The following is a 14,854-nucleotide window of genomic DNA, read 5'->3' on the forward strand; positions in this document are numbered from 1 at the left end:
TCCTTGTCAGTGCCCATGCTTCTGCTGCAAAGGATAGTACAACAGTACACGCCTATGATTGACAGGTTGCTCTGTCTACTAATGGAACCATTTTATTTACAAGTCTAGATGGCTAGTTTATACTCTGTAATCAATACACCTACCAAGAAGCAAAGATAAGAATTTGTGAAACAAGTTTGTATGTTGTATCATCCAAGGTAACTTTGCGACTAATTGGAACAAAGGCAACAAAATTATTCCTAGCTTCAAAATAGAAAGGGGGGCATTTTCCTATATAAAAATAAGTTAGCTTCTTTATAACTGTACACAAAATAACTATGCATCTCATACCCTGTAGGAGTACTGAAAAATAAACACAAGTAGAGCAGATTCTAATCATGCTTCTTACCTTCAGTATCGCTCTCTACTTTTGCAACCATCTCCTTTCTTTCTTCAGTCAGCACTTCACTTCTCTCCTCAGTTATTATTTCCTTTCTTTCTTCAACAAGCGTTTCCTTCCGTTCACTAGACACAACTTCCTTTCTTTCTTCACTGACTTGCGTTAAAGCAGCAGCAGAGTGGATAGTAAGAGTCTCAGCACCATCAGCTTCATCGGGTGAGCCTGCATCAACTAACTGAGCAAGAGCTACACTCAGTGACACGTGGCCTTCCTCACCAACTTCCATATCAGATACATCTAACTCCAGCGGGACAAGACAACTCTTGGTTTGGCTGCACACCTTTAAACTATCACCTGTTTTACAACTAGAGTCTAATTCTGGAATGCATGCATTTTCACCTTCATGCACATTACCACTGTCACATATCCCACTAGACTTTTCAATCGCCCCAATTTCTTTGTCACTGTACTCTTCACTGAATTCACCCTCTCTCACTTCCAAACTTTTGCAAGTTTGATCAACAAAACCTCTCATTTCCAAACTTTTGCAAGTTTGATCAACAGGTTTTGCTAAAACTGTTACACTATCTTTGATTGTTTTTTTATCAGAATTCTTATAATTTACATGTGAAAGAGAACCTGCACTTATTTTGGTTTCACTGAGCAGCTCCTTACAGTCATTCAAGTGCAATTCTGTTCTATGTACACCTCCAGGATCAAAGCCACTGTTAATTTGTTGTAAATTCAAAGACTGTTTTTCTGCAACTTTAGTATCACCTACATCCACTAAAATATATGAATGTCCCAGTTTATCCCCTGTGAGTTTTACGCTCTGTTTCTCTGATAAAACAGGTTTTCTGCTGAACCCATTTTGCACTGTATCAGTGTCTGTCAAAACTCCCAATTCTTTGGACTGTAGGTCACATTTTGCTTTGCTTTCAACCTTTAAAGTGTCACCATTAAAAATCAAATCCTTCCTATTTGCTTTTGAAAAGCTGTCCTTGCTTTTAGTGACTGGACTGTCCTTCACGTGAGGCTTAGGTTCTGAAAAGACATGAAGGGAACTTCCACTCCTTGTATCTTTATCAGATTCAACTTTTTTACGCACTTCACAAAGGCCTGAAGGCCCTTCAATGGAGCTATTATCTGAGCCTTCATCAAATGATGGCTTGTGCATAGACTTTACAGAACAACTATCAAGAGTGGAAGCAGCCTTCACACCTGTGGTTAGAGACACTTTAAAATTTTCACCTTCACCTTTGATTCCACTGCTAATGACACTTGTCCAATTGGGCTCCACTTTCAAAAATTTCCTGGACTTTTCTGGTCGAATTGGGTACTTATCCATATCAGATAACAAAGATCCAACAGAATCACTTTTACTATCAAGCCAAATATCCTTTGGTGAAGAAGAATCAAGACTACGAGTACTTTTATCATTTTTATGTCTATCTTTACATATATCACCATCCACTTCAAGAACTTTATGACTTACTACCTTTTCAGAAATGTCATCCTTCAGGGCTAAATCTGTAGTATAGGTTTCCTTGACATCTGATCTACCATAATCTGACACTACTTCCACAATGACAGCCTTATGTAAACAAATATCATCTATACACAAAGTTTCCTCCTTTCCTATATCACATTTACTGTCCGTATTTACTCGTTGAGAAGTATCAGCTAAGTCAACCTTTTCACTATCTAGACCATCCAATTGTCTCGTCCTTTCATCCCCATCAGGAAATGTTTCTTGATTGGCATTTTCCAAGGTTTCACATTCTAAAGTGACTTTTGTACAACTAGACTCAATTGATGAACTGCCTTCGTTTGAGACTGTTTCGTCAAGATTGTGGAAGTGTTTGTCACACTGCCCTTCACTGTGTGTCTTGTCTATTGCCTCAGAAGATTCAGTTTTACTGACAAGCTTTACATCTTCCCCTGGCAATTTTTTCCTTGCTTTTTTTCTTGGTAGCTCCGAGTCCTCAGAGGGGCTGACACCTCGTTTAATTCCACTGGAGCCTTTATTTTTATTATTACTTTTTACCTCTATCTTTTCATTGCTACAGGGTTTTCTGTCTCTTTTACTCTGAATATTTTCCTTCTTTTTGGCACTTTGAGTTGTAGTAGTACCACTGAATTTGTTCCCCTTCTTCGGCACTGCCCAGATGCGGCGCTCAATGGTAGCCCGCCTGGATGACCTTCGGACTGCACTAACATCATTGTTGTTAATCTGACAAATACAAATAAAAATTATCTAAAGAAATCTATGAAAGTTCTAAAGTAGATATCTATGAGTATGGAGAAAATAAAATCTAATGCAAGTAAACAAAGTACTGTATATGTTATATCTGGCCTCACATCTTGCCTCACTGGAAAAGAAGGGAAAGAATTGTACCGTACATAAAAAAAGCAATGTGTATGAAAATAAATTTCTACTTGGAATTTCCTTAAAATAATTCAACGCAAGCTAAGAAACAAGGGAAGAGCTATAAAAGTACTTGCAGCAATACAATCCTCTTGTAATAATGTAGAGAAGTATACTCTTTTAGTCATCTAGAGGCCTCAATAAGCTAGAAATTAAATTTAGGCAAAAGGTCAAGCACTGGGACCTATCAAGTCCTTTAGTGCTTAAAGGAAATTGAGAATAAAAAAGTTTCAAAGGTTTAATAGGAGGAAAACCTCGCAGTTGAACTATGAAACAATTGTTAGGAGAGGGTGGAAAGTCAGCTGGAAGAAAGAGAATCTGAACAGAGGTCTGAGGTGCAGTAAAAGGAATGAAAGGGGTTGCAGCCAGGTGTTGAAGGAACACTGCAATGAAATTTAAGTAATGCCTACAGTGCACTGTGTGAGGTGCACTGACGGCACTATCCCCCTACAGGGATGAATATTCATAATGAAAGATCAAACTCCATTTAAACTGTGGTGAACTTACTGCTTCATGCCATCGGGTTGGACATGAGCTGCTGCTTCATTTTGTTTTTTTAGTCTGAAAGTCATTTGCCTTAAAACATATTTCCAGTGATATTCTCTTGTTGAGGCCCATACAAACTGCCCTGATATGCTGTACAGTATTAGGATTTTGCCATCAGATGTTAAAAGTAAGTGATGAGAAAATTTCCACATGAAAGTCTCACAACTACATAAATTTACATACAGAATAGTGAAATTATTAATATTTTCCAATGACATAAACAAAGATATATGAAGTTCAATGGCATCAGTTTATGTGAGCAAGGTCAGTACATTATCTTGAAAAGATTACACATAGTTTCATATCATACTTACTTTATTTCTTGAAGAAGAATGAACAGCTGAAATTAAGCTGGTTCGAGGTCTTCCTAAGCCACTACTTGGAGATTCATTCACCTTGCACTTCATGATGTGTCCCTGGAAATAAAAAAATTTAGCTATTTATATTGGAATAATCCTGGTTAGAAATTATGAATTCCAAATATTTACTCTTTGAGTAACTTGTTACAAGAAAACCTTAACAGATACAATCATCCACATCACATCATTAAACCCCACAGGGGGGTTACCAGGCAATGGTAAAAGATGCTTGAAATATCCTTTGCCACCCAGCTACAGGGTATTTCTTTATGCTTTATTTTCTATCCTTCTAGCTTGTTTCTTATTCAGCCTGGGTTCTGACAGACTGTTGAATTATCTATCATTCAATCAAAATTTCTGTGTATTATTCAAGTACTGATAGTATGTGATGTTAGGTTACGCTAACCTACGTTCACCATGTCCTTTTTATGAAGCGTTTCCCGTGATCATGTCCCCTTGCCAGAGTAAATGTACAATCATTTTTACCCACCCTTGGCAAATGAGGTACAGCTATCCTTCAATGACAGAACAAATTTTATACTAATAAGGTCACAAAGAAACAACGAAAGTCTGATATTAGGACAGTAAAAATAATAATACAGAAGTGAAAACAGTAAAGACAGTGAGCACCCAGGAACAAGAATTGATAATTTCAAAATTTCTATGATTTCTAAATCCATCCTGACTGCGCCCCCACCTTTGTTTTGGCAGACCTGGTGGGTTTTTTCTGCCTTACAAGGTGCCCCGCCCTCAACTTGTCGACAAGTTGCTTCTGACGCTGTTTTAGTGACATGCTGTAAGCTTTAATCCTCCTACTAATGAAATTATTGTATATACAGTTGTTGCCGATTTTATTGTTCACTGTTCTGTTGATAATTACTATGTTGTTGTTATGAATCTTTATCAGATTTGCTTCTAATTATATACCTGTTAACTTCAATTCTTTCTGGAGACACTGAGCTTAACCTTGGGCCTGCTACTCATTACCATAAGAAAAACTGCTGAGTACTTTACTCAAATGTTCAAGGTTTCAAGTCAAATTTTCTTGACTTGGTTTTTTTGTCCGAGACTTTTGTAAGTGTTGAATTTTGATCCCAAGGTTTGATGCTCATGATTGTATTTATCCTCTTAACATCCCACATGCACAAGGTATGGCTGTCTACACTAGGTCTCGATGACCTATTTAATGTCAAAAAACTTAAGTATTATTGCCACAGAGTTCTTTGTTTTCAGATTTTCATGTATTTATGTATTTCCTCTTTACCACAATCCAATATTGACGATTCTATAAAGGCAGTCCCCGGTTAACAGCGATCCGGTTTTATGGGGCTTGTCTAGCAACGAAAATCTGCAATTTTAGGCACTGAAAATTGCCGATTTCCACTTATCGGCGCCGATAATTGGGTATTGGCGCCAATACATAACTAACAGAGGTGCCAATAACCGAAAATTGGCGCTTTTTGGCGCCGATAAGCCCCGAAATTCACAGAAAAAGCTCCGAAAATCGCCGATTTTCGGTTAGCAGCAATTTTCTGTTATCATCACATCCTCAGAAACGAAACCCAAACAGGCAGTCCCCGGTTTCGCGATTCCGATTTTCGGTTTTCAAATATATTCATCAGAAATTATTTCTGTTATCATCCGACAAGAAATCCTAATCATAATTTGAAGGTTTTTTTGATGTAAAACTCAATAATAATGCAGTTTAATTGTTTTCCCAATGAGAGCATTAAAAGTAAGGTTTTCTTATGATTTTTGACGATTTTCTGACGATTTTCGGTTACGACGCTGGCGCAAGAACTGAACCCCGTCATATGGCTGTCTCTTGGAGAGGGTTAGTATGGCTCAGTCACAGGATTAAAGTGTTTAATTTGTTATTTGTGAAACTGTAATGCAAAACACAGTAAGTGGCTTAATTCAAATTCCACATATCAACATGGCTGGTCTGCTCTTGAGTTCACTATATCCTCTGATTTTGTCCAGCTAATTGAGGAACCCATTCATATTTCTGGTAATAGATTAGACCGCATATTCAGAGATGTTCCAACTATTGACAAGTCCAAGGTCTGCAAGTATATAAGCACTTCCAACCATTATGTCACTGAGATTCCAATGCCACCATTTAAAAAACAATCCAGCTGAAAATTAAATGAAATGCTGATGGCTATTTTAGTAAGACATGGCTCTAGAAAGGTCATCAAGATTAGGATAAATGACCAGCCATGGTTTGATGTAGATGAAACTGTGCAGATGAATATGACACCATTTTTGTTGATTCTTGCTGTGCTGTAAATAGAATTTACTATATATCTGAGAGGAATTACAATAATTCCTTAAAGCGGTAACTTGAAGGAATTACTCAGCCTTATCTGTGGTGGACAAAATTGGCATCTATACTTGGATCACACTCACCCTCCATTCCACCACTGCTAACGAATGATAGTTTATTGGTTACTGGCCTCAAAGAAATGGCTGAAATGCTTCATAGAGCTTTTCAAGCTAAACAATCAGCATGTCCCTCTCCCTGCTACTTGTCATCCTGAACCTATTCCTACAAAATGGCAAATTTTTAAGTAATTTGTATTTTTCCTAACATGCAAACCTGAGGTCTTTACATGTGGAAATACCTTCAGCACAGCTGGAAACCGGCCATTCAATTACAACAAGGTTGTTAGGCAGTTAAATATCGGCGGTAGGGTGGGGAGTCCCACCCTTCCGTCAGGCAATGCATTCGCTTAACTTCTGGCCCAGGTATCAGAATGAGGGGTGGCTTGAGATGGGCAGTGTATGTGAAGACCTCAGGTTTGTATGTAGGAAAAATACAAATTACTTTAAAATCTGTCATTTGTTCCTACATGAATACAAACCCTCGGTCTTCACATGTGGAAGACTTACTTTTGACAAGAAATATTGGGGTTTTTGTAACGTATCCCCATCGTAACAGGGGAAATACTTGTATAGGAAACAGCTAGGTACCTGCAATGCTCTTTTAGGCTTGATGTGCTATTTGCAAGAGAACCTTTATAAGAATTTTGAGTGTGGAGGAATTCAAACATTTTATTACTGCTTTCAATTTAGTAAATCACAAGGCACTTCAGAAACTTGGAGCGGGTGGACGTTTTAGGATTTCTTGGTCCACTATTATTTCAGTGTATACAAGTAATAAGGTTAGTGGCCTGGAAAACAAGATTGTTCAGTATGACGATGATGCAACACTTGTGGGTGTAGTAAAGTCTCCACTTATGAGAAATGAAGCTGCCCCTAATCTCAACTGTGACATGGACCAGATTAGTGAATGATGTATTTAGTGGAGAATGCAGCTGAACTCCATCAAAATGAACACACTATTGATCAGCAGATCTCATACAAATTTTCCACCTCATTATCCCCTTCAGGTGGATGGGACTCTGCTGAATGAGTCTGAAGCTTTAACTATTTCTTGGTGTAACTTTTGAGTCACATCTTATTTTTGAGAAACATCTAATGAAAGTATCAGCAAATGCTGACCAAAAGTTAGGAATTGTATGTAACACCTCATAACAGTGATGAAATCAATGAAACCTGTTTTAGGTCATTTGTCCAATCATTTACTTTAATACTGTTCTCTGGTGTGGATGTCTGCTTCTACCAGAGATTCATCTCTTTTAGACAATGTGGTTTGTGGTGGAAGGTTTCACTTCCTTTCCTATTAGTATTAGTAGTTATGACTTGGAACATCAATCGATGGTCTCTTGTTTGTCAATTTTTCAAAAGTTATATTTTAACTGATCTTTCACATTCACAATTGATCCCTGATCCCTTTTGCCTGTCGAGCAACCAGATTCACTGAACACAGCACCTATATGCAGTAAATTTGCCTCTCTGTCAAAGTTCCCCTCAAGATGTCATGCAATTGGAACTTCCAAAGTTAAAAAGAAGATGCACTGTATTACTACCCTAATGTAATTCTCATTGCATTTTAATAATTGATTTACATTTTTATCTACTTATTTTTAATATAATTAATTATTTCTTTTCTAATAAGCGATCCCTTCTTTCTGTATTTCCCTTTAGCCCGTTAATTCTTTCTCATGAACACCACATTCTTTGGCAGCTTGAATTTCAAGTCAATGGCCCATGTGGGGTTCTTCCACATGAATAGGGTTCATTTTCTGATTAATAATAAAATAAAAAAAAACAATAATAAAATATATGAAGAGGGTTCATTTTCTGAATAATAAATAAAAATTAAAAAAAATTATATAATAATAATAATACAGTAATAATAATAATAATAATAATAATAATAACAACAACAAAACAACAACTAGGAAACACATGACAATAAACAAAGCACTACATCCAAGAGTAAATACAGACAGATTATACATAGCACGAAAGGAAGGGGGGAGAGGGTTACTAAGCACATCAAGAGCACAGCACTGGGGCAATATCTGAAAACCAGTGAAGACGAGTAGCTAAGGAGTGCACGGGAAGAAGGGCTGATAAAAGTAGACGAAGATCCAGAAATATACAGACGGGACAATGAAAATCAGAAAAGAGGAATGGCACAGCAAACCAATGCATGGACAGTACATGAGACAGACTGAAGAACTGGCCAGTGATGAAATATGGCAATGGCTACAGAGGGCAGAACTCAAGAAAGAAACAGAAGGAATGCTAACAGCAGCACAAGATCAGGCCCTAAGAACTAGATATGTTCAAAAAACAATTGATAGAAATAACATCTCATCCATATGCAGGAAGTGCAATATGAAAGACGAGACCATAAACCACATAGCAAGCGAATGTCCGGCGCTTGCACAGAACCAGTACAAAATGAGGCATGATTCAGTAGCAAAAGCCCTCCACTGGAGCCTGTGCAAGAAACACCAGCTAGCATGGTAATAAGTGGTACAAACACCAACCTGAGGGAATGATAGAAAATGATCAGGCAAAATCCTCTGGGACTATGTTATCATAACAGATAGGGTGATACGTGCCAATACACCAGATGTGATGTTGATTGACAAAATCAAGAAGAAAGTATCCCTCACTGATGTCACAATACCATGGGAAACCAGAGTACAGTAGATGAGAAAGAGAGAGAAAAAATTAATAAGTATCAAGACCTTAAAATCAAAATAAGAGAGATATGGGATATCCCAGTGGAAATTGTACCCATAGTCACAGGAACACTAGGCACGATCCCAAGATTCCTAAAAAGAAATCTGGAAAACCCAGATGCCTAAGTAGCTCCAGGACTCATGCAGAAGAGTGTTTTACTAGAAACAGAACACACAGTGAGAAAAATGATGGACTCCTAAGGAGACAGGATGCAACCTGGAACCCCACACTATAAAAACCACCCAGTCGAATAGGATGACTGTGATAGACCAAAAAAATATATTTTTATAAATACTGTATATTAATAATAATAATAATAATTTCAAGTTCAATGCCCTCTATGGACTTGTTCCATATGAATAGGATTCTTCATCTGACTAACAATAACAACTGATGAACTAAAAATCTAAATGAGACAGATCAAATAAAACATTTATCTAGCTTATTTCATCACCAACTAAGTAAACTGTATTGTATCAAGGTGATTCGAGGAGAGAGGTAACTATAAATGATTTAAGATATTACTGTTCTCGTGTCCACATAAGCTTTTTTCATTGCTCTTCATTGCCAGAGATGATGATGTATAGGGGTACACTGCAAAGAATAATCACTTGTCAGCTTATTTTGTATCACTAATCCTTTTTCCCTTGTGTAGCAGTCTCTTAGTAGGGATATTTTAATAACTTCTTGAAACAATCTTGTGGCAGAATTTTCATGGGTTCTAAAGTGAAATTCCAAAATCTTTCACAGGTATCCATTCATTAAATACAGTGCTTTGGACACGATGGAATAGAACATCCCCAGGTCTCCTATGATCATTTTTTGTATGATCGAAAATTTTTGCCAAAAAGCCTGTGTCCTGTGAAGCAAATAACTAGTTACAAGGACTTTGTTAAGCCTTTCTCAGTATCATTACATCATCAAATGAAAATATTTTTTAACAGATTTCATGCCTCAAAATTTCCAGAACATCCTTTAGCACTACAATATATCTATTTTTTCTTTCTCCTGACATTAAAACACACGGCAACATCACTTGCCCTTAATCTTTCCCACTTCAAATATATGCAGGGAGCAACTGATGAATGTCTGGAGTTCTGTTTTTATATTGTTTCTAGGTTATAAAGGAATACTTCACTGGAGAATTAATAGTTATAACCAATTACAGGAAAAGAAAAGGGTGAAAAATTGTGGCGTAGACAGGGCTGAGTTTCACTGATCTATCCATGAATAGCTTCCTATTTCTAACCAATGGGAGAGAAATTACTGCGGTTTAGTGGGGTGAAATGAATTAGGTGGGACCAACTGACCTGTCATGAAACAGCCATGATTCATATATCTTGTAGTCAAAATAAAAGACACAGCTTATATTTTACTATGAAATACACATGAATATATTTCTATTCAAAGACCAAACTTTCGTAAAAGCACCTGCAATACTGCAACAAATTATTTACATTGTGTATAAGGGTGTAATAAATGATTTACACTAGTTACAGGAATTAGCCTAATTCATGAACTAGTCAAATCAATAATGGAAAATTCTTACAGGCACGAGTCAAGCCAGTCCTCAGCAGGCTTCACTGGCTACCCTAAAAGCAAGTTTCAATAACAGTGACACTTTTGCTGCTTGCTCCAAAACCTATCCCCAAATGCTGTTCGGAAAAGCAATAAGAAGATAATCCACACTGACAACATATTACTGTATTTCATACAGTGTAAACAGACTTATCCATGCTATTTACATTCTTCAATGTCTGCAGTTTGAAGTGCTGCCTGAGCAAGTAAGAGTGCCAAATTTCTTTAACAATCTCATTTAGTGAGAGTTAGTCTTTATCATTATTTTACTAGCTTAAGGGTGGAATCTAAAATTAGGCTATGCTGGAAATGCGCATTCCGCCTCGTTTATACTCAATATCCTAGTCCTTTGGACTCTGTCAACGAGGCAGGATAGCCTACAGTCGAAGCCTGAGAGTCTTTCAAATTTGTAGCTGAATTGACATTAATATGAATTAATTCAGTAAAATTTTACTGTAAACCATTATCATATTTTTGACTAAAAAATATAATTGGTAAATTTACAGTTTCGGTCAAATTCACATTTCCGATATAAAATTACATTTTCCCTAGCTTAAATAGTGTACTTTCAACGAATCTGACCTTTATTTCTTCCGCAAATGATTAGATTTTGAGATACATGGCGGCCATGGGTACCGCTCTCAGTTTGGGTGGTGCAACGCCGCCGCAGCTTATGCACATTTTAAATGATTGTTGCAAGCTCGTATGTTCTGGCAAGCGGTAATATTGATTCGCGCTTGCCACAGGGGTTACAGGGAACGAAATTTTACCCCTAACGCCTAGTTACAGTTTCGTGAAATTCACGGCTAAAACTGCAATGTTACCCTTTTCGTTAACCACTTCACTTACCTTAAATAGATGGTAGTACTGAATGTTCACGAAGAAAGTATTCACAACCTGTGGAGTTCCATTGTAATGTCCATGGAAACGACCAATAGCCTTAAAGTAAGACAGAGAACACCCACTGCAGGCGTGCGCGACGGAATCCATGGCAGTCAACTGAAGCGCACTTTTGTAGAAAGCCGGCTTATTCCAAAATCGCAGTTAATTGGATATTCTTGAAACAAAGCAACCAATCAGGTTTCAGCATTTGTACCGTGCTTATAATTCATAACGAAAAACAAAAGACGATTAGGCAGTTTTACCCACAATACATTGACAAAAAACAAAAACGCCTCAGCAGAAAAACTGACAACATGGCAGCATAAACGCATCCTTGCGATAACAAGGCACAATATTCATCGGCAAATATCTCCGTAACTCTTAATTTGCGGAAGATGCGAGTAAGTATTTCGTATGAATCATGACAAAAATATATGAAATATTAGATATCCGAATTTGACCAAAAAAATATTAGATATCCTGTTTTTGACCGAAACTTTCTGCCATTTGTTTCTTTTGGAAAAACCTACCTCACTACACAATACCATGCATTCGAGTAAGGACCTGGTACCCTATGGTCGGTTAGGTGTGATTCCTTGGGGCATTTGAGAGCGAAACAAATACCAGGAATGTTCAAAGCACATTTTGAAACAGGAAAATAATATTTACAAGTCTATAATTTGATAATGGTTTAAAGTAAAATTTGGTACATGTAAAGGAGACGGCCAAACGAAAATATTGTTTGCTAATATAATTTTTTGACTAGGCCTAAATATATGTCTAATGTACTTTATATAATACAGTAGAGGTGAGATAATCTGAGAAATTTACTGAGACAATGAGGTGCTGGAACTATACAAGGCACCCACCGGCGCTTCTGCCATGTTGAGTAGAAGCCCCTTGATGATGAACATAAAAACATGAATGAAAGACAGTAGATTTAAGCTTCTTATAACCTCGATAGACATCTCAGATTAGGCTTAGCCTATCCCACCTGTGCTGTGTGATATATACTTTCCTATATTGTGTAATCAAGACTTCACACTGATAACTCCAGGCAGCCGTCTCCTTTACAGTTACCAGGCCTACTAGCCTAGTAGGCCTATTCCTTAAGAGTCACACACTGGAAAGGAATGAGGCCTAGTTTAACCCAACCTTAGCAAGGGTAACGGAGTTCCACGTCTGCTGTATCAAAAACGACTCGAGGAATGGCCTTCATTTTCGTTCTGGATCCCCGACTCAACAAATGTATTGCAAAATCAGCGGCGCAACCAAGTGACAGTTGAAGGTATGCCTCGCAATACAACAGGGTTAGGCCTAGGCCTCTACTAGCCAGGGAAAACAAACTGGCTCTTCGCGGAGTCATTAACAGCTTCCTATTTATCTAAACTACGCAATCGTGAGCTTCGTCTACCAACTTGACAACGCCGTACTCACCAGTCGAAGTTGCAAACAACGGGCAATGCATGAGAATTGGCTACTGATGACATTTACTCGATAAAATATTAAGCGCTATTGACGTAATCACACTTGGGCAGGGTTGGTCGAAACCATCGAAAATTTTCCTGTTCTCATACTTGTGCGTCCAGACGACTTATTATCATCAGTACGCGGTGGGAACACTGGCCGCGCAAAAGGGGCCGCAACCAAATTCCCGGAGACATACCCACCGACTATCGAGGTCAAGCCATACTTGACTAGATGGCCATTGTTTACATGGCAATTTGGAGACCTATCTCGACCTGCCTTCATTTCTGGCACCGATAAGGTCAATCATTTGCCCTTGATATCGACAGCTGGCATTGCAACGATGCTTGCGGGCACTACATAAATCTCAAAACGTGGCGAACTCACTTGTTAAATTGCGAAAAGGACGTGATAATGACATAATAACCAAATAATGGATAGCTGGTCACTTCGGAGAACGAACAAACCCACTAAGCAGCCATTTTTAGATTGGCAGAAAACCTGGAGCGTTGGACACACTCCGTGAAATTTCGTTTTTCGCCAGGCTGCGGAGAGGCTTGTCAAGTTTGAGAAAAACCGCCTTCGTATAACTTTTTATACGCGGCAATTGAGGAAGAATTGAGTCGGTATATTATTATAAGGAAATTAGTGTGACAATGATAACAAAACTCTTTCAATTTAATCTAAAAGTAAGGGTTTAGCTAACAAGCGTCTGATGCGCATATACCGGTTTTCCATAGTAGTCACAGCGCATGCGTCAATCGCCATGTTATTATTGCCTCGTGAGATGGACAATGTGTGAATGACATTCGCCGAAATGTTATCGTGATACTTATTTATAGGAAAGTGGTAAGTAATTGCTATAGTTATTATAACACATAAGGTTTCTCAGGGTATATTTAAGTCACCAGAGAAGGCAACGTTTCTTTTCTTATTATGTGATAGCGATAAAAAATTTGTTATCCGCCATTTGTTTTGAAGTTGGTCCACAGATTAATGTTTTGATTCAGATGCCACATGACTGAAATTTGTTAGAGAGCCTTGAACCTCTCGACGTTAAAGAGTTACTCTTTATATGACATGCAAGAAGGCTTTAAAGCCACCAGCGAAAGGAATGGGTACGTTTGGGTCATTTACACTCATGGTTGCCTACTTTCTTATAAACAAAGATGGCCGCCGTAGAATTTATGCTGAGTCCGATTTTATGTAAAGAGTTGTCATACTATAAGAACTGGCTTCCAGTATCGTGTTATCGGTATAATAGCGATGTAATTGCAGGCGGATATGTATAGTTCTCACCACCCCAATCTTTCTGTTCTGTCGACTGCTTGCTGTCACTGTTTTGACACCAAGTGGTTGATTGATTTAATGTAACTAAAAATGTCGTTCCAAGTGACACACCTCTTCCCCTACGATAGATTTACAATACGGGAAGGTGATGTGGTCTCGATGTAATAGTTGTCAACAGCGTTATCGGCTTGTCATTTATCCTACCAATGGCCTCAAGTTCTTGACCAGTGTCTGAATCGTGCTGCTGTGGCCCGTCCTGTGGGCTGGTCTACAATTATCCTAATTCAAGGCCAAGCCTGTGGCCTAATGTGAAGGATTGAATATACGGTGTGATGTAGGCAAAAGTTGACCAGTGGGAAGACATCCAAATAACAGCATAACCTAGCTAGAGCTTGCTGTTGAACCTAGACTTAGCTTTTGGCATGGCATAGGCCAAGTTTACTTCATTTGACAAGGAATCATTTGGTTATTATTTTGAAAGGTGATCTTTGAAAATGTTCAGTAGTAGCCTATGGGTAATTGTAAAGCAGATGCACAAAGATGTCGTTTATTAATGTAAGTTATACTAAATTAAGAAAAGTTTAAATATAATATCCCGTACTGGTGAGGTAATTTGAGAAGTTTACTTGGATAATGAGAAATTTGCCATCTTTCATGTATGTTTTTGTGTTCATCCCTGAGTGTTTTGTGCTCAGCTTGGCGCAAGCTCTGCCGTGCACCTTGTTTATCACCAGTCCCTCAGGGATGAAAGCAAAAAAAATGAACAAGAGACAAAAAATTTCCTATTATCTCTGTAAATACCCAGTCAAGAAATTACAG

At 38.0% G+C, this 14,854-nt stretch overlaps 2 protein-coding genes across 11 annotated transcripts in view; one reads left to right on the forward strand and one right to left on the reverse strand.

Annotated features, from left to right (window-relative positions):
• LOC136832139 (uncharacterized) overlaps positions 1–13,239 on the reverse strand; it is a 37,424-nt gene extending 24,185 nt beyond the window's left edge. Inside the window, exons 1-3 of one of the 2 annotated variants that reach the window (XM_067092809.1) lie at positions 13,133–13,239; positions 3,668–3,769; positions 389–2,612 (exon numbers count right to left, since the gene is read on the reverse strand). In XM_067092809.1, coding sequence (XP_066948910.1) covers positions 389–2,612; positions 3,668–3,760 — 2,317 coding nt within the window. In that variant the 5' untranslated portion in view covers positions 3,761–3,769; positions 13,133–13,239. Of the gene's footprint in view, positions 1–388; positions 2,613–3,667; positions 3,770–12,715; positions 12,852–13,132 lie in introns of those variants that run through there. The other variant, XM_067092810.1, reaches the window with a different exon arrangement.
• The window catches only part of LOC136832138 (microtubule-associated protein futsch-like), a 92,953-nt gene continuing 91,099 nt past the window's right edge, over positions 13,001–14,854 (forward strand). For 8 of the 9 annotated variants that reach the window (XM_067092803.1, XM_067092804.1, XM_067092799.1 and 5 more), the window contains exon 1: positions 13,001–13,594. The gene's annotated coding sequence lies outside the window, so the exon portion shown is untranslated. The remainder of the gene's footprint in view (positions 13,595–14,854) is intronic. The other variant, XM_067092808.1, reaches the window with a different exon arrangement.

The sequence above is a fragment of the Macrobrachium rosenbergii genome, chromosome 49, assembly GCF_040412425.1.
Source record: "Macrobrachium rosenbergii isolate ZJJX-2024 chromosome 49, ASM4041242v1, whole genome shotgun sequence".
Classification (NCBI taxonomy): domain Eukaryota; kingdom Metazoa; phylum Arthropoda; class Malacostraca; order Decapoda; family Palaemonidae; genus Macrobrachium; species Macrobrachium rosenbergii.